This window comes from Anabrus simplex, chromosome X (genome assembly GCF_040414725.1).
Source record: "Anabrus simplex isolate iqAnaSimp1 chromosome X, ASM4041472v1, whole genome shotgun sequence".
Lineage (NCBI taxonomy): Eukaryota > Metazoa > Arthropoda > Insecta > Orthoptera > Tettigoniidae > Anabrus > Anabrus simplex.
Window position 1 is genome coordinate 58,543,410 of NC_090279.1, and position 23,053 is coordinate 58,566,462.

Sequence of the window (23,053 nt, forward strand, 5' to 3'; positions counted from 1 at the left end):
AGTTAAGATATCACTGATTTCAAAGTTAATTTTTATCACTTTACTCTCTTTAATCTGGTCCCAACGCCACGGTTGCCACTATTCACTACCTTCTCTCTGAAACAGGAACGCCCGTACTTCAGTTTATTGGAGAGCATGAGAAACGACAAGGCGTGTACGGCCCATGCTAAGAGAGTGAGAGAGAGAAGGGTAGTGAAAAAATTTTCATGATTAAGTGGATCCTTCAGTTTATTCAATAGATATGCAAAGAATTATGTCACCTTTTACAGCTGAATCGTGGAGTTGTCCCTGAAGGCGTGGAGGGGACGTCGTCCTGCGGCGGCTGCGTCGTCTTGCGGTCGGCGTCGGCGTTGTCTTCCGTCGTTGGTGTTTTCTCTGTATTAGTGTTGATGACTCGAACCTGAGGCAGGAACGGGAAATGTGGAGCTTCCACATCGGATGTCATGGGACACTGGTGTGACACCTCTCTAAGGCGAAGCACGCCGAAATAGTTCCCACAGTCAATGATATTGAACGTACTTTAGCAGCAAGGATAAAGTTAGAGTCACAGTTCCACGAGGATAAGATGGAAGGAATTATCGTATTTGGAATAATAAACAAACGAAAACAATCTAGGACCTTCCGAGGTGCAGAGATTAAGCACTTCATAAAGAAAATTAAATTCACCGGGTACAGTCTCTGCACTGTACTCCATGAGTACAATATTCATACACTTGTTGAAATAAACGACAGTCCAAGTTCTGTTACGTCGTAACTTTTAGAAGATTATCACTGGCACTTAAGATCATACGTGATTCTGAACAGGTTATGATGGGAATTGGCATGGTTAATCGGAAAGAAATCACGATACTGTATTCCACAAATTAATACTGACTTTAAGAGGGAATGTTGGCACAGTTTATTACGAACACAGTTCAACAGATAGACACAGTCTTTAAATGAAATGAAGATCGGCACAGTATTATTACGAACACAGTTCCAAAAAAAATGGATAAACACAGTCTTTAAATGAAATGCAGGCTGGCACAGTCTGTGCTAGAAACACTATCGCTGTTTTCACACAGTCTTTAAATGAAATCAAGGTTGGCTAGAAACACTATCGCTGTTTTCACACAGTCTTTAAATGAAATCAGGGTTGGCTAGAAACACTATCGCTGTTTTCACACAGTCTTTAAATGAAATCGAGGTTGGCACAGTTTATGCTAGAAACACAGTCTTTAAATGAAGTCAAAGCTGGCGCAGTTCATGCTAAAAACACAGTCTTTAACTGAAATCAAGGCTGGCACAGTTTATGCAAGAAACACAGTCTTTAAATGCAATCAAGGTTGGCTAGAAACATTATCGCTGCTTTCACACAGTCTTTAAATGAAACCAAGGTTGGCACAATTTATGCTAGAAACACAGTCTTTAAATGAAATCAAGGCTGGCGCAGTCTATGCTAGAAACACAGTCTTTAAATGAAATCAAGCCCACGGAGAAAGCTTCTAACACTAACGTTTCTGAACTCAAGTATACAGCCGGACCGAGTGACGAATTATATCGCGACGTGTTTACTTGCACACACACACTGAACTCACGGCTTACTGCCGACTCCCCTCGTTCTCTCTGCCTACGGCACACTTCAGCTGCATACTGCACACATTCTGCTTTACCCCAGGCTGGCGACTCGCTTATATTGCCGAAGGCCGGTGGGCGTGGCTACACATGTGGGCCCCAAGAAAATTTTATATCTTGGCCATCTTTACCCCGATTGACACGAAATTTCGGCTAGCAGCGTTCATTATTCCTGCCTGCAAGGTGACGTTATTGAAATATTGATATTACATTTCGTTCATGCAGCAATGCTATGGAACACGAAAGAACCTTCTGCGTGACGTCGCTTGTCCTTGGCCGGTGTTCTAGAATATCGCGAGCTTGCTTGCAGTTCCCACTATGCCTGTGCGCTCGGCGCAAGTTTTAAATGCTTACGGCCGGGTGTTAGCGAGCTCCTCTTAATAAGAGAATGAAACGTGAATGCTCGCAGGGCGTTCCCGTTTCAATATATATATATATATATATAAGCAGGTCGGTCTGGAGCGATCTATATGTAAATGTATAAAAAGGAAAATTGCCGCGAATTTATGAGGCACTTCCAGAAATCTCAGAAATGAGAAACTTTGTACCGGAGAAGCTGGCGACCCCAGGACCCCTAGAAAAATCGAAAATTCTCAAAATTCCCCGAAGGGAGCACGCTGCAGGCCTTCAAAGTTTGGGCTCAGCGTAAGAACGCAGTCGTATAACTTATCCAAAGCGACAACCTATAGGTTTCGTCGTCTTAAAAAATTTCTAGGATTTCCTAAATTTCCCCTTCCCCCCAAATCAAGGTGGCGGCACTATATGCCAGACGAGCTAGAAAATAGAAATTTTGTGAAATTATAGCTCTTTGCCTGTAACCGATGTAAAAAAATCCAAGGTGTTCAAATTTTTCACGTTTTACCACCCAAAATATCGAAATATGGACGCAACTTTAATGACTGTTCAGAGATTCTTTCGAGTTATTTGCTGGCTAAACGTTAAGTCGTATCACAAAACGGATGGCACAGTTCCGGCTCAATTTTCAGTGATCAGCAACTTTGGTCCTGAGACTTTTACGTTACTTATACGTTAGAATGGGCTGTATTTCCGGATTGTTCGTAGTCATCAAGTTTGGTGCACACATTGGCACAATTGAAGTCCATATGTGGACCAAATTTCATGATACTAGCTTATATATAAGTAGGCCAAAATTAATATAGAGTGTTAAAAATGTACCCATATTTCACCCAATTCAAATTTTCGAACTCCATTTAACCCATAAATATTGGAGATACGAGAAAGTGTTTTAGAACCAAACATGTAGAAGGGTAAAAGGGGCGTCTGATGCCGCGAACCGTTTGTTAATATGATGTACCATTTAGGAGTGGTGCACTTTTAGACTTGCTCATGTTTATCTGTCATCTCGATATATATAAGCAGGTCGGTCTGGAGCGAACTATATGTAAAGGAACAAAAAATGAAATTAGACGCGAATTAATGAAGTACTTCCAGAAAACTCAGAAATTTGAGCTTGGTACCGGAAAAGCTGATCACGCTCGGGCTTCAAATATTGGGATCATCATAAGAACGCACTCGTATAATTTATCCGAAGCGACATCCTATAGGTTTCGTGGGCTAACAACAATTTCATGGATTTCCTAAATTTTATCCCCCTTCCCGCAAATCAAGTTGTCGGCACTATCTGCCAGACGAGCTAGAAAATTGAAATTTGACAAAATTATAGCTTTTGGCCTGTAACCGACGGTAAAATTCCAAGATGCTCTAATTGTTCACGTTTAATGCCCCAAAATATCGAAGTATGGACCCAATTTTAATGACTGTGCAGATCTTACTTTTGAGCTATTTGTTGGCTGAACGATAAGTCGTATCACAAAACGGATGGCACGAACTCTGCTCAATTTGGAGTGATCTACAACTTTGGCCCTATGATCTGTTTTCGTATCCCTCTCCCTTATACATTAGATTTGGCTGTATTTTTGGATTGTTCGTGAATACGGTTATTTTTGCAATATATTTCACTGTTTGACACACTTATAAGAAATATAGAGTCATCAAGTTTGGTGCGCACATTGGCACGATTGAAGGCCACGTGTGAACCAAATTTCATGTTTCTAGCTTATACATCAGTATACAAAAAATGTTAAGCGTAAAAATTTACCCAAATTTCACCCTATTCAAATTTTCGGACTCAATTTAAACCATAAATGTGGAAGATAGGAGAAAATGTTATAGAACCAAACATATTGTTTCTAAATCACTGAATTCACTGCGGGTTTATACGAAATCGAGACCGTGGTTTTGCACTCCCACAAAATATATACAACCAAACTTAATTGAAATCTGCCTGCCTTAATGGAAATAAATTTCTAAACCTTTCTTTCTCATTGGTCGTTTAGCAGTCAGGTTTGTCTTGTATATAATGTGGGAGAGTTAATTCACTATTTCTGTTCCAAATAAACCCCCAGTCCATTCCGGGAATTTGAAATGCCATGAACCTCGAAATATACCTTGGATAGGTGGATGCTGAGTATGAAGTTTGGTTGACGTATCTAGAAAATTAAGGATACGAGTAACACAATGAGCATCGCGTCTAACAACGCTCAGATTCAGTCAGATTTCGTTCACAATAAGGCTGAAGAGGAAGAATGGACAATCGTGAAGAAGAAGATCAGTAGGTCAGCTTAAAATAATTTAGGAAGAAAGTTAGGATCAAGTAAGAATCAGAGATATTCGACCTGATTGATGAACGGTGAAAATACAAGAACACAAAAACTGAGGAGGGAAGAAAAGAATGCAAGCGATTAAAGAACGAAGAAGATATAAAGTGCAGGACAGCTAAGGAAGAATGAGCTCAACTCGTAACCACTTCTGGGGAAATAGGACAGGGCAGAAAGATGCGGGAACTGAATAATTGTATCAAGCAGAAGAAGAAACTGTTGATGCTGGTGAAATGGGAGACGCAGTTTTTAGGTCAAAACTGGCCAGAACTCTGCGAGATGTAAATAGGAACAAGGCACCTGGAACTGATGACATCCTCTGCCATAGGAGAAGGTGGAGGTTTATGATAAGGAGATGTGCCATCCGATTTTATACAGAATAATGTTATACCAGGTGCTTACAAGTGTTAAAACTACCGCAACATTAGTTCAGTATGCCACGCCTGCAAAATTTTAAAACGTATTATTTTCAGAAGAATGGAAAGACAAGTTGAACCTGAGTTGGCAGAAGATCAGTTTGGCTTCAAAAGAGATGTGGAGCACCTGAAGCAATCCAGACTTTAAGTCTGATCTAACAGGACCAAATTAAGGAAGACAATTCCACGTACAAATCATTAGCAGATCTAGAAAAAAAAAGCTACTCGATATTCTGAAGCTGATCGCGTTGAGATACCAAGAAAGATTCTACGATCTGTAGAAAAAGCAGTCTGTACAGATAGGAATCGTAGGCTGTGAATAACTTAAGCAGCAGTCCAGAAAAGAGTCAGTTTGTCCCCTACCCTGTTCAATGTTTACATAGAACAGGCAATGAAGGAAACAGAAGAGGAATTCGGGAAATAAATCGCTATCCAAGTAGAGGAAATCAAAACTCAAGGTTTGCCGATGATATTTTATCTGAAGCAGGAGAAATCTGGAGAAATTTCTGAATAGAATGGACAGAGTCTTGGAGGAGTACGAGATGAGAATATGGAGCGCAGGCATGAGATGCAGGGAACATTAGATTAGGAAAGGAGTTAGTGAATAGCAGACTTCTAACAATAATATAGAAATTATGGCAGTGAAACAAGAAAGAGAAGAGAAGCTTTCGAAATGTGGTCCTATAGAAGATGAGTTGGATAGATTGAATCAAGAATGAAGGGATACTGAATCGGATTGCTGAGAGGAGGGCGATTTGTCAGAATTTGATAAGAAGAAGAAGATAGGACATATCTTAAGACTCGCAGGATTTGTTCAGTTGGTTTTGAGGTAAATATAGGTGGTAAAAATGGCAGCGGTAGTCAAAAGTTTTTCGTGGAATATTCACTACTAAATTACACTTGCACCTCTTCCTGTCAATAAATCAAACTTCACAGAGAAGGACGCTCGAGAAATCGTTAACAAAAGCCACAAAGTTGTAAATTTAGGGAAGAATGCCGACACTGTGTGTTCAGCTCACGGGAAGCCTACACAGTTTAAAAAGCCGCACATATTTCGCTATTGATCGAGTCAAACCTAATGTTAAACTAATTATTACCTTAGTATGGAATAAATGTAACTTTTCTAGTCACAAAGTGAAAGAGTTTTGTTAGAATCTGCTCTTTATTCATAGTTTCTTGTTACAGGCTCGCACAGTGAGTTTTTTGCGTGGTAAACCTCCGCTCGGTTATCAGAATATGACGTCGAAGATTCTCAGAGGTCATCCATTCGGCCAGCGAGCTGGCAGTATTGAGCATGCGGGGCTTTCTTAACACTGAAGTCAATGAAATAAATAGCAAGCCAGAGCTAAAGATACCACTATCAGAACTCGTAAGGATGTCGCTTCTCTTGGTGAGTGTTTGTTTATTTCTCTGTAGCTGATAACACTACTAATAATAATAACAACCCGCCTCTTGGTCTTGATCGTTGAGGCTTTGAGGTATAAACGCTGTGACACCGCGGTTATTCGGTTCGAATCCCGTTGCTCGAATGTTGGCCGGCAGGGTAGAGGTGTTGGCGGCATGCAATTTCTAATCACTAGATTGCGTGTCCAATTCCTGGATTAAATTGTAAACGTCTCCGCAGTGCTCATACGGAGTGAGGCCATATGACGCTGTTACCTTTGATTCGACCGTCGGGTGGAAATGTTCCGTCATAAGCAGCCAGCTTGGTGCTATTCGACACGAGTAGGCTATGTGCCGGCACCAGGTTCCACCCTCTCCTTTCTTACTATCATGTGTCAGGTAATTCATTTCATCTCTTTAACATCTCTGATAATTTTGATGTCAGAGGATATCCGGTCAAAAGAAAAAAGAACCCGCCACGACAGGTTCATCTCACCTCATACCCGACCTCGTAGTGAAACGGGACAAGTGTTGGACAAATAATAATAATAATAATAATAATAATACTAATAATAATAATAATAATAATAATAATAATAATAATAATAATAACCCAAGTAAATGTCTTGGAAAGAATCGCCAGCAGAACAGCTTAAGAATTTCTGCGGAAAAAACAAAATTTTTAACAAATATTTGGGATGCACCAAAATTTCTGAAAACACATATTGGCCAAATAGAGAGGGTAAAAAAATTCAAATATCTAGGGGAAATAATCCATGAAAATGGTTTAGAAAAATCTGCAGTAGAGGAGAGGGTACATAAAATGGAGAGAGCTTATGGTGTCACCAAAGATATCTACAATAAAAGATGCCTATCCAAAAATGCCAAAATAAGGCATTACAACACTGTAGTGAAGCCAGAATGCCTATATGCAAGCGAATGTCTGGCATTAAACTAGAATTTAGATAAACTAGAAATACTAGAAAGGCGAATCATGAGGAAAATATTAGACCCACAAAACACAGCAGAAGGTTGGAAATTACGAAGTAATGCTGAAATATATAAAAAAAATAGAAAATATGTTAGATGTAATGAGGAAAAGGAGACTTATGTTTTTTGACATTTATATCGAATGCAGGATAGTAGATTAACCAGTAAGATATTCAGATATTTGTGGGGTAAGGAATCAACGACAAGCTGGGTCAATGAAGTAAGAAAGGATTTAGAAAAAAACAATATAACAACGGAAGAAATAAATAATAGAGAAGGCTTTCGGGAAAAAGTATTGAAAATAGAAGGATTCCAAGGTAGAAAAGTAAAAAAGACTGGTTCAAAGTGGTCTGAAGACAGAACGAAGAAACATAGTGAACAGATGAAAGCGTACTGGAAGAAAAGGAAAGAACAAAAAAGAAGGAATTGAAATTGGCACGTGGTCCTCTGGTGGCCCATTCGAAATAATAATAATAATAATAATAATAATAATAATAATAATAATAATAATAATAATAATAATAATGGCGAATAACCTCCGAGCACGCATGGTGCAGGTCTTATAGGCGACCTGCATGTCTCTGGGGATGCGGCTCCTACTTCAGAAGACATGACAAATACACGGCCCCCGATTAAGCAAATAAGGTTTAAATCTGGATAGGGCAGCTAATCAAACCCGATACCCGTTGTACCAAATCATTTCGCCACGGAGCTGGGTAATTTAAGTATGGGATATCTCTATAGATTAATGGAATTTTCATAGAATTTCGGTGGGATATTTTATGGTTGTTGAATGTTCAAAGGGAAAGTGATATAACACAAGAGTGCGCTGTCAGTGGTGGAGATAAGTCGGAGGAGAGCAAAGAGAGGCTCTCAGCAGGCACCAAGCAATACAGTTAAGTGCGGTCTCTTCACATGAGCAATAGAGGGACAATTTGTTATTAAGAGTACATAATTCTGTGCTTGCAGAAATTGTCAATTCTACTTTCATCCTCCCGTCCCATTGGACGCTCAGTCTACCGGAATAAATAGCATCACACTGGACAGAGTCCTAGTGCAGTATCCGTCATCGAACGTTGGCGATCTTAGTTTTGTTGTTGGCTGAACCACAGTCGCAGGTTCCCCAGTCAAGACGTGCGGGCTCTCCCAGGACCCCTCTTCTCTCGATGTTCCCTTGTATATTTATTTGGAGGAGGGCGCCTCATGATATGACCAGCTTCATGACCTTAGCAGCCCAGCGCAATTTTACACCTCCTGGTCAATACAGTAGACCCACATTTCAATTGCTCCTAATCATTCATTATAGTCCAGGACTCTACTCCATACACACAGCCCCGCGCTATCCTAAGACGAAACTGCGGCGCTCGTTGACGGCGATATTCTCAGTATCGGAGCTCCGTTGACCCACAGGGCCTTGCTCACAATAATGTATTGGGTCTTCTTTAAGTTCAGGTGTAGACCAAGGTTTTCACATGTCTCCAAAATTTTCACGAAGATCTGATGCAAGTCATCAGTCTGTTTCCACAGCATTCTTTCCTCAAAGAATATGCGTATAAAGTGTCTAAGATGACGCTTAGGTCATTCAGGCAAAACACATAAAACTCTATCCCTGACAATTTCCTTGTATAGAGTTAAGTGTGGTGATGTATTGCTAATCAAAATAATGTTGAAAATGTTCGTCTCCTTACTCACAAGTCTTCCCAGCACGAAGTTTCCAACGTAACACTGCTCTTTGTCGGACGCCACCCAGAGCAAATTGCGCTGTTCTCATCTGGATCTTTTCATGTTGTTCTTGAGTCAAGTAATCTGGTGAGTCTCTCGTACGCTGAACGGGTCTTGCCAGTGACTTATACGCCTCTGTCTTACATTCTTACTACAACTCCTAAATACACCCATAACCATATGAAGAGATCTGTAAAGATCACCTAGGTACTTGCAGTTATCCACATGTGCTGCATTCACAGCATCGAGGCAGTAATTAACATGCAAGAAAACAGTAACATTGGCTTGCGGGATCCACTCTTAATCAGAGTATAACCCGACAGCGTTCCACCTATTCTAAGACATTGAGTTTGCTTTCTGGAAATGTCGCCACATATTCAGTTACACCTTGTCCGGTCCAAAGGCCGTCTCTTCCTTGTTCTGCTCTCTCGATAGACTTTGATTAGGTCAATACCGATGCAGTCCATTTGGCCTCCTGAGTATAAAATATCTGCCATATCTTGCTTGAACCCTTCCTTAGTGGAATGACTTTTCCTAAACACAAATTTCCTTCTATCAGAGCAGTTTGAAACATTGTGTGCAATGTAACAAGAAGGAATGCTTTCCTTATCTTACGTGCATCACATGTCAAGCTATCTGGACTATAACTATCCCCTTTATATGTTTGTCACTTAGTCACTTGTAAACTGGGTATACTATAGAAACTCTGAGCTAATTTCGTATAGCTCCTTCACGCAAACAGTGAAGTACAGTAAATGGGGAGGTGCTCCAAGGTAAATAAGTAGTTATGCCCAATTATGACACATTTAGAGAGGTGTATGGTGGAATCCTACAGGAAAACTTGTAGGCATTGCCGGCATTTACGTTCACTGCTTCGATATTGCGGCCTCGTGAAGTTGACTATGCTATTACCTGTGTGAAGTGCCTTAAACCGTCAGATATTCTAGTAGTTTGACTTCCGTGACAATATGTCCCTAGCATCGATTTTGGACTGCTCCCTGGCGTTAAAAGCACTTTATCAGCCTGGGAGAGAAGTGGTATTTTGAAGTTGAGTAACCTATCGGCAGTAAGTTATTCTTTTAATCATTCAGAAGTTATCAAAACTGTGATCAATTCTGTACCGGGCGGTACACCTCCACGCCGCTAATTCAAACATTGCGCCAGTTGAAACTCCTCTACTGGAGGAAGCCTGAACTTTAACAACCACATTAATTTTAAGATTTCTCAGAAGATGTCCCTACTGTAAATTTTGAAGTGTTCTGAACTAGGTCAGTTTCGATTCGTTTTTGTTTTCTCTGTAGCAAGAAGTGTGAACATTCTCTTCTAGATGGCACCACTTAAGAACTACAATTGTGCACCCTAGTGCGAAGTGAAGGAACTTTTCTTTTCAAGAAATTTTGTAGTCATAAGTTTGTTCTTTGTTAAATTTCTTTCTGTCATTGTTTGTGTTGGCAATGTTAATCCGTTCGTTCCGCCAGTTTTGAAATTAGCCAATCCCGAATTTCTTAAATTAATTTTCGACAAATCGGGGCTTTCTTCCCCAACCTGCTCTGTAACTGTGTTCGGTAACCAATACAACTTTGTGGGTGGGTTGTAATCATTCATGAAACGTCTCGAATCTTCCACGAGGATATATAAACTGCTGATTTTCTGGTCTCGGTGCCACTTCAGTAACATCTATCCTAGTGTGATTATGTAGCAGGGGGCTGGAAGCGCCTCTTTCTTCGGGTAGCAGTTCATCCATAAGGTAATGGCCTTTTAATAACTTATTTTCTTGCTAGCTCATCAGTTTAACCCTCGGGGCAGGTTCGAAACTTTTATCATGTAACCTTCCTTTAAAATGTAAAAGACACTTGATATAAATTCTGTCTCTTTAACTACAAATTGGGATAGAGAGTGCCTAACCCTCTCGAGCTCCCACTCATATTGTTTTGAGGTGACTACATTTTTATAACAGTTTCCCATCTCTTCGTAATGTAAGTTTTATTTCGTGTCACCTCCGTAGTATGGGATTAGCCCTTGCATAAGCGGCCTAGGGCCAAATTAGGTTTTAATAAAGTGTATTAGGAGTGCTGAGTACGCCTCCACTCAAGTTGGTATTTTGGGGCCATGTCATTGTCCTGTTTCTTTACTGAATAGGCCTCAGTAGGTTGGGTATTTTTACCCCTGTTTTTATGTGTCCGGAGGACAGCTTGAAGATGGAGTTTGGTGTGGCCGTTGATGGGCTTGAACTTTGAGAGCGGGTTGCTCTTTCTTAAATTTGGTTTCTGTGTGCCTCGAGCAGGCTTTACTGGGTAATTGGGAGCAAGTGCTCCTGGGCATGATTGGGGTTTTCCGCCCCTTTGTCAAACCTTGTATTTGGGTAAAGTTGGGCTAATTGCTCAAGAATTGTGAGTCTGGGGCTCGAAGCCCAAATCCTGTAGCAAACTGTAATTGTACATTCTTAATTGGTTGATATGCTACTGAATACCTGTTATACTTGTTATTTCTTGATCTTGAAAAGAAAATATAACCTTGTTAAATTTAAATTAACTTTAATTTCGTAAGTTGAGACCTATTCATCCCAGCACCTTCTTTCACATCTAACTACCACGGAAATCTCCGTAACAAATTCAATCAGCCCATCAAATGATATAATATTAAATTGATTATTCACTCAAAATGTATGAAAGTAAATCCTTCAGGAAACATCGGCTAATACTATATTTAAATGTGTCTGGTACTGATTGACTTGTGTGTGTAATAAGGGAGAGGAGACGGGGGAGCAGGTAATTAACAAGGTATTGCAGAAATGTAATTATGTGAAAATTATGCGTGTGAAACTCGGGAGGATTTAGAAATTTTAGTAAGCTTGTAACAGTTAGTGTGTCCGCATTTCCCTAAAATTCATGAAGGTCCCATCCTCTGTTGTTTGGTTCCACTAATACAGAGAGGATAACCAGGTATAACTAATTATGTAATACACCCCTTCTGCTTTAAGGGTCTGTTTAACGTACTTTACAGTCCCGACACCGGGCGTATTGTAAAATCATTGTGAACTAAAATTGGAGGTTCAAGCCCCGTCTAATGTAAAACTAGGAGCAATTGCTCCTACCGATTCTGAGTACCTTTTTTAAACCCAAATGTTAAGTGAACTTCTCGATTCGAGACCCGACCTAGGTAATGTGCTTTGGAAGCTACGGCTTCTTTTTGTGAATTATGTCTTTCCAATTTGTAAAGGCAAGCCTGCGGGTCATCAGACTGTGATAGACGCAGATATGTTGTAAAGTATCAGAGATTTCGAGCTCCTCATTCTACATTTCAACTTGATGGTTCACGTTCCAGCCATTGTCCCTAACTACAGTGAGTCTCTGCACAAGGCACTCGTTACTTGGACTAGTCGGGGCTCTAGTTTTCAAGGCTCCGTTATAGGAATATTGGCCACGACAGGGGAAAATGTATCAAGGGCTGTGGAATGGTCAGATCATTTAGCATGTACTTAGAACCAAGTTCATGAAGCTCTCGTCACAATAATTAACAAATGCTTAGGAACATGTTAATAAATCCTGTCAGAATACTTGAAATTGTAAAGGGAAGCGGACGATTAATTTACACAGTAAAATATTGCGGGCTGTTTTCTTAACTGACCATCAAAGTTTTCAAGCGGGGCTGACGATCTAAGGTAATGTATTTGTTTGACTGAGGATGGATAGCGAATGAAGCTGAAATTAGTACTCTGCATTGAAGTGCCATATTTTATGTCATAACCTCCTTTAGGCTGTAATTTTAGTCACAGTTAACTGTTGAACTCTGTACTTGTTCCAGGTTCTCTTGCCCCTGACGCTAGCAGTTTCACTGGCGAGCACAGACCACTGTGCATCGTCTGTGGGCTCGAAGTTGGACCTGTCTGTGCATGGCCACAGGAACGCCAGTGGACACTGGATAATAACGGTACCGTGTATTATCAAATTCAGAGTTGTGTTTCCGTGTTGGATGGATAATATTGTATGTGATTAATACACGTAACTTATTGCTGTGTGTAATAAATATTTTCATGCACCATTCAAATTTCAACCAAATTTCAAACCACAGTACAGTTTGCGGAAGTAATCTAATATGTCCTTGATATCATTGTGCATCAAACACTAACCTGCTTTGCATGTGTTAACCACTAACGGCTTAAGAAAGTGGAGTAACTCATAGCAGACGTAATTACTCACGATTGTGTTGTTATTGCTGGGAAAAAGTTCCGTGTTTAAAATAATATCTGCATGTTGCTAATACGCTTGACCCAAGACAAGCAGCTAGCTAGATCGAGAGATCGTCACAGGAGGCGCTAGAACTTAGTAGTTAACTGAATTTATATTTCACAGACATTTCACACAGTTTGTCTTTGTGACAACAGCCTATGTTAATCCCGCACTGAACTTGTTAAATAATATAATAACGGTAACACACAGGTTGTGGGTTTATGGAAAATAAATAAAGTAGAAACTAGACCTTCCCTTTAAGAAATCATTCCAGGAGCATCGGTCTGGCTGGAAATATCTCGTAATGGTCCCCCCTGATTTACGATGAAGTCTGAAAGGTTTGTCCAGCCCAGATGGAGACCCTGAGGAAAAAAAAGAGCTCCGTGGAAGTGGAGACTGCCGCAGTCTTGGGTTTAATGAAGAAGTCCTGCCAATCGATATCTAGTGCAACATTGCCTTGAGCAGTAAGAATAAGCCCAGCCAGGTCATATACTGCTACACTGCCTGGAGCTGTACGAAGTAGTCCAGCCAGGTCATATCTATTGCTACACTGCCTGGAGCCGTAAAAAGTAGTCGAGCCAGGTCATATCTACTGCTACACTGGCTGGAGCCGTACGAAGTAGTCCAGCCAGGTCATATACTGCTACATTGCCTGGAGCCATAGGAAGTAGTCGAGCCTGGTCATATCTACTGCTACACTGCCTGGAGCCGTACGAAGTAGTCCAGCCAGGTCATATCTACTGCTACATTGCCTGGAGCCATAGGAAGTAGTCGAGCCTGGTCATATCTACTGCTACACTGCCTGGAGCTGTAAGAAGTCGAGCCAGGTCATATACTGCTACACTGCCTGGAGCCATAGGAAGTAGTCGAGCCAGGTCATATCTACTGCTACACTGCCTGGAGCCGTAAGAAGTAGTCGAGCCAGGTCATATCTACTGCTACACTGCCTGGAGCCGTAAGAAGTAGTCCAGCCAGGTCATATCTACTGCTACACTGCCTGGAGCCGTAAGAAGTAGTCCAGCCAGGTCATATCTACTGCTACACTGCCTGGAAACGCATCTACGTCTTCGGTGCCGAATTCCCGAACCGATCCCTGAATCTCTCCGTTATATTCACTCTGATATGTGATTGTGATTTCGTCCACTCCACTTCCTTTGTCTCGAAACTATGGTCACTGAAGCCGGGCATGGAGACATCAGAAGTCTCGTTTGATAAATGAATTTCTTTCTGGACATATTGTCTCTTTTTACAGCAGGAGAATGATGTCAAGAAATACCGAAATTCCGTGCTTTAAACATTCAGTTCTAAAACACACGAACAATTGTACCGAATTAAATGAAACTGGGATGTTTTAGTAATATCTAAGAATAACGAACAAACAGCATCTCTGGGAGTACTTTATAGGTTTTCCGTAAGTTACGGCTCCGATTGCCACTATAAGGTGCGGCGAAACTCCGAGTAAAGCACCAATTGTGGTTGTGTGGTGTGGTAGTTGGGCATAATGGCATCTCATGTGACGTGCGAGGAAGGAAACAGGAATGTGCGTAGGAAGGGTTGTTTCAAATGGGTGCTTCATACTCACCTTGGAATTATAGTGGATTGTGAACTGAATGTGGGCTATAATTTTCTATGTCTTAAGAGTTCAATATTCTTTACAGGTTGATACGCGGCGATTGACATCGACGGAGAACGAATGGGAATTAGCCGTGAATGTCCACCAAGAAAGAAGATCATGTGATAGCAGTGAAGTTGAGCAGCTTGTTTCGGTGACTTCTGTACATCCACCAGTACACGGTAAGACCTGATCGTTGTCATAGAACTCTCATTCACACTCGGTGTTCCTTACCCCAAAGAAGTAGGACCCCAGTGTTTGTGGGCGGTATCACCTCCGTGTCCAGGGGCAATCTGCTAGGGAACGTGCCTGCGTCAGTCTCCTCCCTATTCGATATTGTCCACGGGACTAGGCGTTCTGAAATGCTTGAGAGGATTGGAATTACAGGGAACGAAGAGTAACACAAACTGCAGAGGTCAGCGAGCGAGGCAGGTGCGTGGTCTGCCTCTCCTTCAGTTAAATTTGTATATAGAGCAGGCAGTATTGGATATGGAGGAACGTCATTGTTGGAGGATGTCAAGGGCAGTTGAATGTAGTAGATAAGGTCAGGTGAAGCAAGTGATATAAGACTAAGAAATGTACTCATAAAGGTAGTGGAGGAATTTGGGTGGCTAAGAAGTAACATAACGAATTAAAGGAGAAACTATCCGTTCATTTACCGAAAAAGAATATTTGCTAAATATAACTGAAATATATATGAAACACTCTACTCAGCATAAATATACAATTCAGGCCGTCGTTTGCCGAAGTATTTGTCTGTAACGTTAGAGTCATGCTAAGGAGAGAAATAGAGTAGAGGCCTTTGAAATGTGGTGTTACAGAAGAATGCTTTTGGTAATAATGGGAACTCGTGTCCTTTTCCGAATTTATGCAGTTCTTTGCAGCAGCACTCCTAATCGAGGTGATCATATTTAACTACCTACCTGCAGTCCTGCCAACATTACATTTCTCAAAGTAGTGGGAAAAAGCGTAGACCACGTGCTTTGCAAGTAATTGTGCTAACCGTTACTCTACGGAGTTTAAGGTGAGATTGGACGATCATAGCCCAAACAAAGAGCAGGTGACGGGAGGGAGATATGGGATAAGTATGAAAACGTGTTTAGGCTGTTGACGTAGAACAGGAACAATGTACAGGGTGCGGTGGGAGGAGAAGTTCTGAAAGACAGATATGCTAATAGTTTAAGGGGGAGGAAACTGAGGGCAAAGGGATAAAGTCAAGGGCAGTTATCACTAGGGTATCCGTGAGTAACCGCTGGTAAACACAGAGGGATATAGGGGGAAATGAACTTGTTTCAGAAATGTGGGGGTAAGAGAAAAGGTACAGTAGGAGGAGGGGAAGAGGGGGTGGAACAGAGTCACGAAGAGGAGGAAATGGAGGAGAAGGTATGGTCTGCAAACATCAGGGAAGACTATTGAGACTAGTAGGGAAGCGGATATAATGAAGTAAGTGAGGTCGAGACTCTGGTCATCGAGGACCCCATAGTTAGGCTCGGGGAGAAAATGCACAGAGGAAAGGGAACCAAGGTAGAGGAATTACGTTATGACAGAAGATGGGGAAAGGGTGTGGTAGTTTTCCATGTTGGTACGAACAACGTACGACATAGTGTGGGATCTGTTATGAAGTTGAATGGAGAGGAAATTATTATCAGTGGGACTTTAAATGAAACTACGGGGTATTTATGTGGGGGACTGGGAGTGCGTGTGTTGTTTAGAAAGGATACATGTTGGACTAGGCAGCGGAAGTGAAAGTACGTGGAGATGGTTGTTACTATTAATTCTCTAGATTCATATTTACCAGACATTGTATAAGGAATTGTTTCATGGTTGAGAAGTGACGTAATGGAGGCGAAGATTCTTCCAAAACTGGAGTGTTTTTGTAGAGATGAGATCAAATCGATAGCTGGGGGAGTATTTATACCGGCGGAAGAAGTATTTTTTTGGTATGGAAAAGTTAAAAATGAGAAACATTAAGTTCTAGGTATAGGGCTCATCTCTTTGCGGTGTACAGGTACTGATGAATTGATGCAGACGCGGAAATATTTCACTAGGTAATCAGCGATGTGGGAAGCGTGGCATCAGTAGGCAATTTAGATCTGGCTGTCAAACTGAGTTTTCTTCTGGAATGAATGCCATGTGTGGAGGAGAACTAAATTATATCATGTCCGTTGCTGTATGACTCTGCTTTGAAAATATAGTAATAATATAAAGTGTAAACAACTTATCTTTATTTGTCATCAAATCAAAATTAACCTCCTCCTTCTTAAACTCGTGATTGTGTTCAAAAGGACCTAAGTAAAGAACCTAACCTTTCTTCACTTTCATGAATGATACAACAAACCATATACACCTTTCTGGAGCGGCATTATCATGATGAGTAGTGTTTCAACTGGACAAAATAGAATCATTACAAGTAAGAGTCACACGCACTATTTTAATAATATTGGTACAGGCGATTTTTTGAACATAACCATAATCTGAAGTAGGCCTTGTCGCAGACCATAAAATGATTCCATACGGATTTTATTTGCACAGTTTGCGATAGATTTTCAGGATTATTATTTATCAGAAATTTCATGCGTATTTTTGTTCCAGTTACTTCGACGTCTCAATATATGAAGCCAGTCACACCTGCAACTACTACACCAGCTAGTACTACTACACCAACTACTACTACTACAGCTACTACTACTATAACAACTCCAGCTACGTCTACTACTACTCCAAATACTACAACTACTACAGCTACTATTACTACGAAACCAAGGTCCTGTCCTCATTCAGGTGAGTGATAAACTCTCAAGAAGTTAATCAGATTATCTATGAGTGGTGTACGAGAGACGAACGTGCATGTGTTTCTTGGAGATTTGGATCTAGTTTGTTCAGATAGAAAAGTAAAGCTCTTAATCGTTGTATTCCACGTTCCACAGATAAAGTACTCTCCCTGCAGTTACTGTGTAGGTGTTTGCTTGGAGCAGCAGTCTGCAGAGCGAGTGCACGAGTAGAGAGAATATGATAAACTTGTTGTAGGAGGAGAAATGAGAGCGTCTTGGGTCCGAAGTGGTGGCGGGACCCGCTGAGTGTTCCACATATCGCAGCGTACGGCACAGCGGCCCCACACGCGAGCCGATGATACTATCACATAGAGGTTGTGGGTTCGACATCCCTCAAGGTGATTCCGTGGCTTCTCAGTTTTGCATGCAACAAATATCTGGATGTGCACATTTAGTAAGGCACCTTACCGTTTATGGCTCTTTCCTACGGCACGCAGTCATAATATTATTATCTAAGATTGATTCACGATTTTGGGCAGGAAAGCAACTGGAAACTACTTCAATAAAACTACCAGGAATCCATACTTACCTTTTGTTTCCAGGTGAATTGCAATACGTACAAAATTTAGCAACCATCCTTATCAGTTCTTGCTGAACTCCGCAGGACTCTCAGAGAAAGGCTCGTCTCCCTCCTCAACTTATTCGGGGCGCTCTTGAGAACTGCGAACAGTACACATTAGGACTGTAACCGTTCCTCGAATGGAGAATTCCACTTGTAGGGGTTTTTGACTGAAATAGGAAACAAAACCCCTGGGGGATCCACTGGAGAGAAAGGATGTGAGAACCACATATTTAAAATTATCACTTAGTTTACAAAAAAAGTTTTATCATTGATATTTTTTCACATGAATAATTGAATAGCAAATACGTCGAAAGCCTTACAACACCACCTGAAAGCAAGTCGTCTTATATGTCTGACAACAAACAGAGGATAATATTTTTACATTAAACGTTGCCAGGTTAAGTTTAATTCAATGACTTGCAATTTGTCAAAACCTGCGCTGCATAAATTTTACATTTGATAATTTTAGTTGGAGGCACAGCCTTCGTTATAACGAGAGAGAAAAACTGGTAAAATGCCAATAGCAGTTATTTAAGGAAGAAGTTTAACATTGATAAATACACCAAAGGCAGAGCCTTTAAAACTGAAGGAGGTTGCAAAGTGCCCTTTTGGTAGATTCGCTGACTAAATAATATTAACATTAAGAAAAACTCTGAAGGGCACCGCCTTCATCAAAATGACAGAGTAAGACTATAAAATTGGGCGAGGTGCCATAACAGTTACTTTATTGGTTGCTTTTGTGATTAAACATATGTACTAAATAAACAATATTTCGAGTTAAAGTAAATACGTACTAACCCTGGGAAAGAATTATACTAGTGATATAACTTCAAAATAATAGCCGGTATATATGCGTGTTCGTTTGGCAGAGATTCTAAAACTTTGATCGTGTTTTTCTCAGAACATCATTTTCTGACTTAAGTCGTATGTGAACGATTCGATCAAAACTTGTAATTGCTACAACTTCTCTTTCATCATACTTTTCAGTGAACATAACGTTAACGCGGATAACTGTTTATGTCTCCCTAAAGAGAATTACTCCTTTTGAAGACCCTAAAGTCACATGCACCCTATCACAGAACCCTGAATGGTTACACACCAGTGACGCATATCCCGCCATGTTTCAATTTGAAGGACACAAACATAAAGATGATCAATATTACGTATGAAAAGAATAATTATCAAGAAATTTTTCTGAAATATTAAATCAAGAGACACGTGAATCATGTGAATTTTTTTATATAGAAAACTTGCTGAAATTACAGGTCATCTCTCTGTCAGTCAGTTATTCCAATCTTCCCTCGCGGTTCCTTGGGCACGTGGAGAACATGTGGAAGCTCTTTATAGACCTTGAGGCAGACAGTGGTCAAGCTGAAGTTCTCCATTTATCTCTTGCGCTCGGTAACTCTCATTAGTTTACTTGGTACAACTGCGGATGCCTTTCCGATGAGTGGCACAATATGTGCGGGTTCAGGACGTTCTAAGACGACATGACCTGGCCTTTGTTTTCTTTAACAGTATTATTATAATTCGGTCTGAGAACGACGGTTCTTCCCAAGTGTGGATGCCGTTGATCAGTGCTGATGTTCTCAGTTTTACTGACTGTCATGTGTGCTCCTGTTTTGTGTGAGTGCTCGTTTATTCTACACTAATGTATAACATGGGCCTCGCAGGCCAGCACAAAACAGCTGCATTTTGTGACTATTCAAGACGTAATGAGGTAGAAATACTGATAAATGCAGTGTTGCCAACCGCTGAGATTTAACTTTTAAAATATTGCAAAATAATGTCTCGTGTAATTTAACCAAAAGTTGTACAATTGGTGAAGTTAGTAATATGTCGTTCACTTTTAAGAAATCCAATGTGAACCACATTCTAGTGGTTCTATTGCTCGCAACTATTGGAAATACTGTACATAGTAGAAACTTTTCAGTTGGAGAAAAGCCTACTCTAATGAGTGATTAATGTAGATTTAGGCGGCTCCACAGTTATTAATAGTGAGCAAATGGAGGTGGCAACAAAACAGAGGAAATGCAACTAAATTCAAGAGGAAGTCATTAATACATAGTGCGTCTTGCGTTGTGTCTTACTGCGCTTGAAGACAGTGCCGCATGTTTCGTACACATAACCGATCATCTTCCGGTAGCCATTTAGAGCAGTGGGAGAAGGCTGTCCGAGGAAAGGACACACATCCGACTCATAATTTGCTTTTTTGTGTGATACCAATTTTTAGCATTACTTCTTGATAAAAATAAAGTAATTTACGGAGATCGATGAAATTTCTCCCGAGGACAGTTAGGAAACGTAACTCTCCAGAGAAGGGGCAATCCACGCGGACAGATATCTCTATAAAAATCCCGAATCTGAACATAAGTCAACAAGAATAGGAAATAATTATATTCTATACAATGTTAAAGAAATATCAACTGAAAGTTAAGAATGGAATGCATTGCCTCGGATTCTCTTCTTTTAAAACAAAATCTCCCAGTGGTTTTCGGCACCGCTTAATCATCACGACTTACCGCCACTTTGCCTACCGAAGCTCATTTGAGTGAAGGGCCTTAAATGATCGTGCTACTGCTGCCATAGTGCAATGTTTGAGTGGAAGAAGGAGCATGGACGTTGATATTACACGAGCTAAAGCTTACAGAAGGAAGTATGTTTAACTGTGAATCATTACAAGTGAAGGTTTTCTTATTAGGAAGCATTTATCTCAGAAAAATGAAGATCAGTTGGCATATCATGGCCTGGTTTCACGTTCATTCCTTGTCTGTACAGCTGGATCCAGCCCAAGGCAATGCATGCTGGACTGAACTTCACCCCTGTTGATATAATTGAAAACATTCTAATTCATATCATCATACAATTAGAGCAGGCGGGTGTAGGAATCATTGGTTTCAAGTCACATGGTAGCCGGTAGAATAAAACGTTATGGAAATCGTTAGGAATATCCGGCAACATAAAGAATCTAATATGTCCAATTTCCAGTCCAAGTTACTCAGCTGAAAACTGGGCACTTTCAGACGCGCCACACATATTTAAGTATCCATGATCAAGTACAGAAAATACGGCAGTGATGTTGTTGATTATTCATTTTTCACATCTCCGGAATACGAAGAGAGCTAAATCATCTTGAAAATACTCCGAACGGACCAGCTCCGGAAATGAGCTGCACAAATCAGTTTATCACGTAGACAGAAGCACTGGTCCGCCTGCTGGGCAAGATGCTTAAGGCGTCCCGTTGGTCGAAACAATTTTCACCATCACATTGTTGGCCAGCCGGGTGGGAGAGGTGCTGGTAGATTGCAAAATCTTGGATTCATTCCGAACCTCACCACATTGCTCATTTAGAGTGAGGGCGAAGTTGAGGCTTGAGCAAATCACTTGCTGCTTTATGAGCGAAGTAGGCTGCATGTCGGCACCGCGTTTCACCCTCTCCTTTTCCGCTATCGTACCTCACGTCCTTCACTTCGGTTCATTATGTCCTCTTCTGTACGCTAAGGTGTCTCCTGACCATGTCATGCATCGAAGAGTACGACAAGTAAAGAAGGATCGTCATTTTCACTCGTAGGATGATCTAAAATCTGAAAGTGTGAACTATTTAAATGTGATGTTCTATCTGCCCACAGGTTACCGACTGTTTGAAGGTTTGAACTGTTATAAGACGTACAGTGAATCAAGGAGTTGGAGTGACGCCAGGGAGCAGTGCAAGAGAGACGGAGGCGATCTCATGGTATTCGAGAGTGAACGGGAGAGAATCGAGGTGGTCCCTACAATGTACGAGAGTGTGCGCTACGACACCTGGATGGGAGTTTACAAGCCCGAAGGTGAAGATCGTTGGGTGTCTGTGAAAGGTGAGTTCTCTCTATCTCTCTTCTCCTGAATTACCGAATGTCGGACGGAAGACATTTGTCATATTAAACAACAGAAGCCGACATTTAGCTGTAGTTAGTGATGTCACTGGCTGACGACCACACCGTATTGCCTATAATCAGGGGAGGAATGAAGAAGTCCTGCCCTCAATAGCCCAAGCTGTAGGCCGCTGGAGTTCTGAGCCCAACTTGGCAGGTTCGATCCTCGCTCAGTTCGGTGGTATGTCAGTCTCATGTCCGTAGATTTACTGAAACATAAAATAAACCCTGATGGATAAAATTCCGGCACGTTGGCGTCTCCCAAACCATACGAATGTAGTTACTGGAACATAAAGTGAATAATATTACTTATGTCTAAATGAAGGGAAAGAGTCGTAAAGTGAGGGTATGAGGACATTCATCTGTAGGAGGAAGACGTTAATCCTTGAGCAGACCTCTCGGTGTTCTTTGACAGGAGTAGGCTATGTGCTGCATCAAGGAGTGCAGGTTTATCACGGACGTCAACTTGAGAGTTGGACACGCTGGGGTCGTGGTAGGGACATCATCATCATAGACTGCTGTTCCCTCGTTTGGTTCCACACCTCCTGTCTTTAAATAATTAGAAACTGAGTCCTGATCTCCTCTACTGCTCTTACCCTCGATGGCTGACTCCGTTATTCTCGCAGGTAACCCATCATCCTCCATTCACCTCACGCGACCCCAACACCGGAGTACCGCTTCATCAATGGAGCTTATGCATCACTTAGCATTTATCTTCTCATTCTGGGTACCTTCCTGTCATTGTTACCACCCGGTGTTTCTAGACTTCATTCTCGCTATTGCAATGTATATTACAACTAACGTATGGACGAGATATCCTGAAAACAGACCGTTCCATACAAGAGCTCACTGCATTAATTTTGCTGCACTTTGCTTCCTGGCAGAAGTTCCAGTTTTGTATCTCCGACCTGACATTCAGTTCTCGGAACTTTCTTCCCCACTGACATGACTTTATTCTTGGTAATAAAAAAAAGCAAAGACATCTCCGTACAGGCCACGAAGGCCCTGGGAGTGGTGGAAGGTAAAGGCTTCCACTATTCGTAACCTCGGCACTTGATGGGGTAGAGTTGTTAGCTCTACGCCAGTAGTATAATACAGGGATTCG

The 23,053-nt window shown here is 41.2% G+C and overlaps 1 protein-coding gene across 1 annotated transcript in view; it reads left to right on the forward strand.

The window, feature by feature from the left end:
• Positions 1-6,080: 6,080 nt before the first annotated feature.
• LOC137503270 (hemolymph lipopolysaccharide-binding protein-like) overlaps positions 6,081-23,053 on the forward strand; it is a 39,044-nt gene continuing 22,071 nt past the window's right edge. Inside the window, exons 1-5 of the mRNA XM_068230816.1 lie at positions 6,081-6,098; positions 12,608-12,733; positions 14,691-14,826; positions 17,237-17,425; positions 21,667-21,891. Of these exons, the coding sequence (XP_068086917.1) occupies positions 6,084-6,098; positions 12,608-12,733; positions 14,691-14,826; positions 17,237-17,425; positions 21,667-21,891 (691 nt within the window). The 5' untranslated portion in view covers positions 6,081-6,083. The remainder of the gene's footprint in view (positions 6,099-12,607; positions 12,734-14,690; positions 14,827-17,236; positions 17,426-21,666; positions 21,892-23,053) is intronic.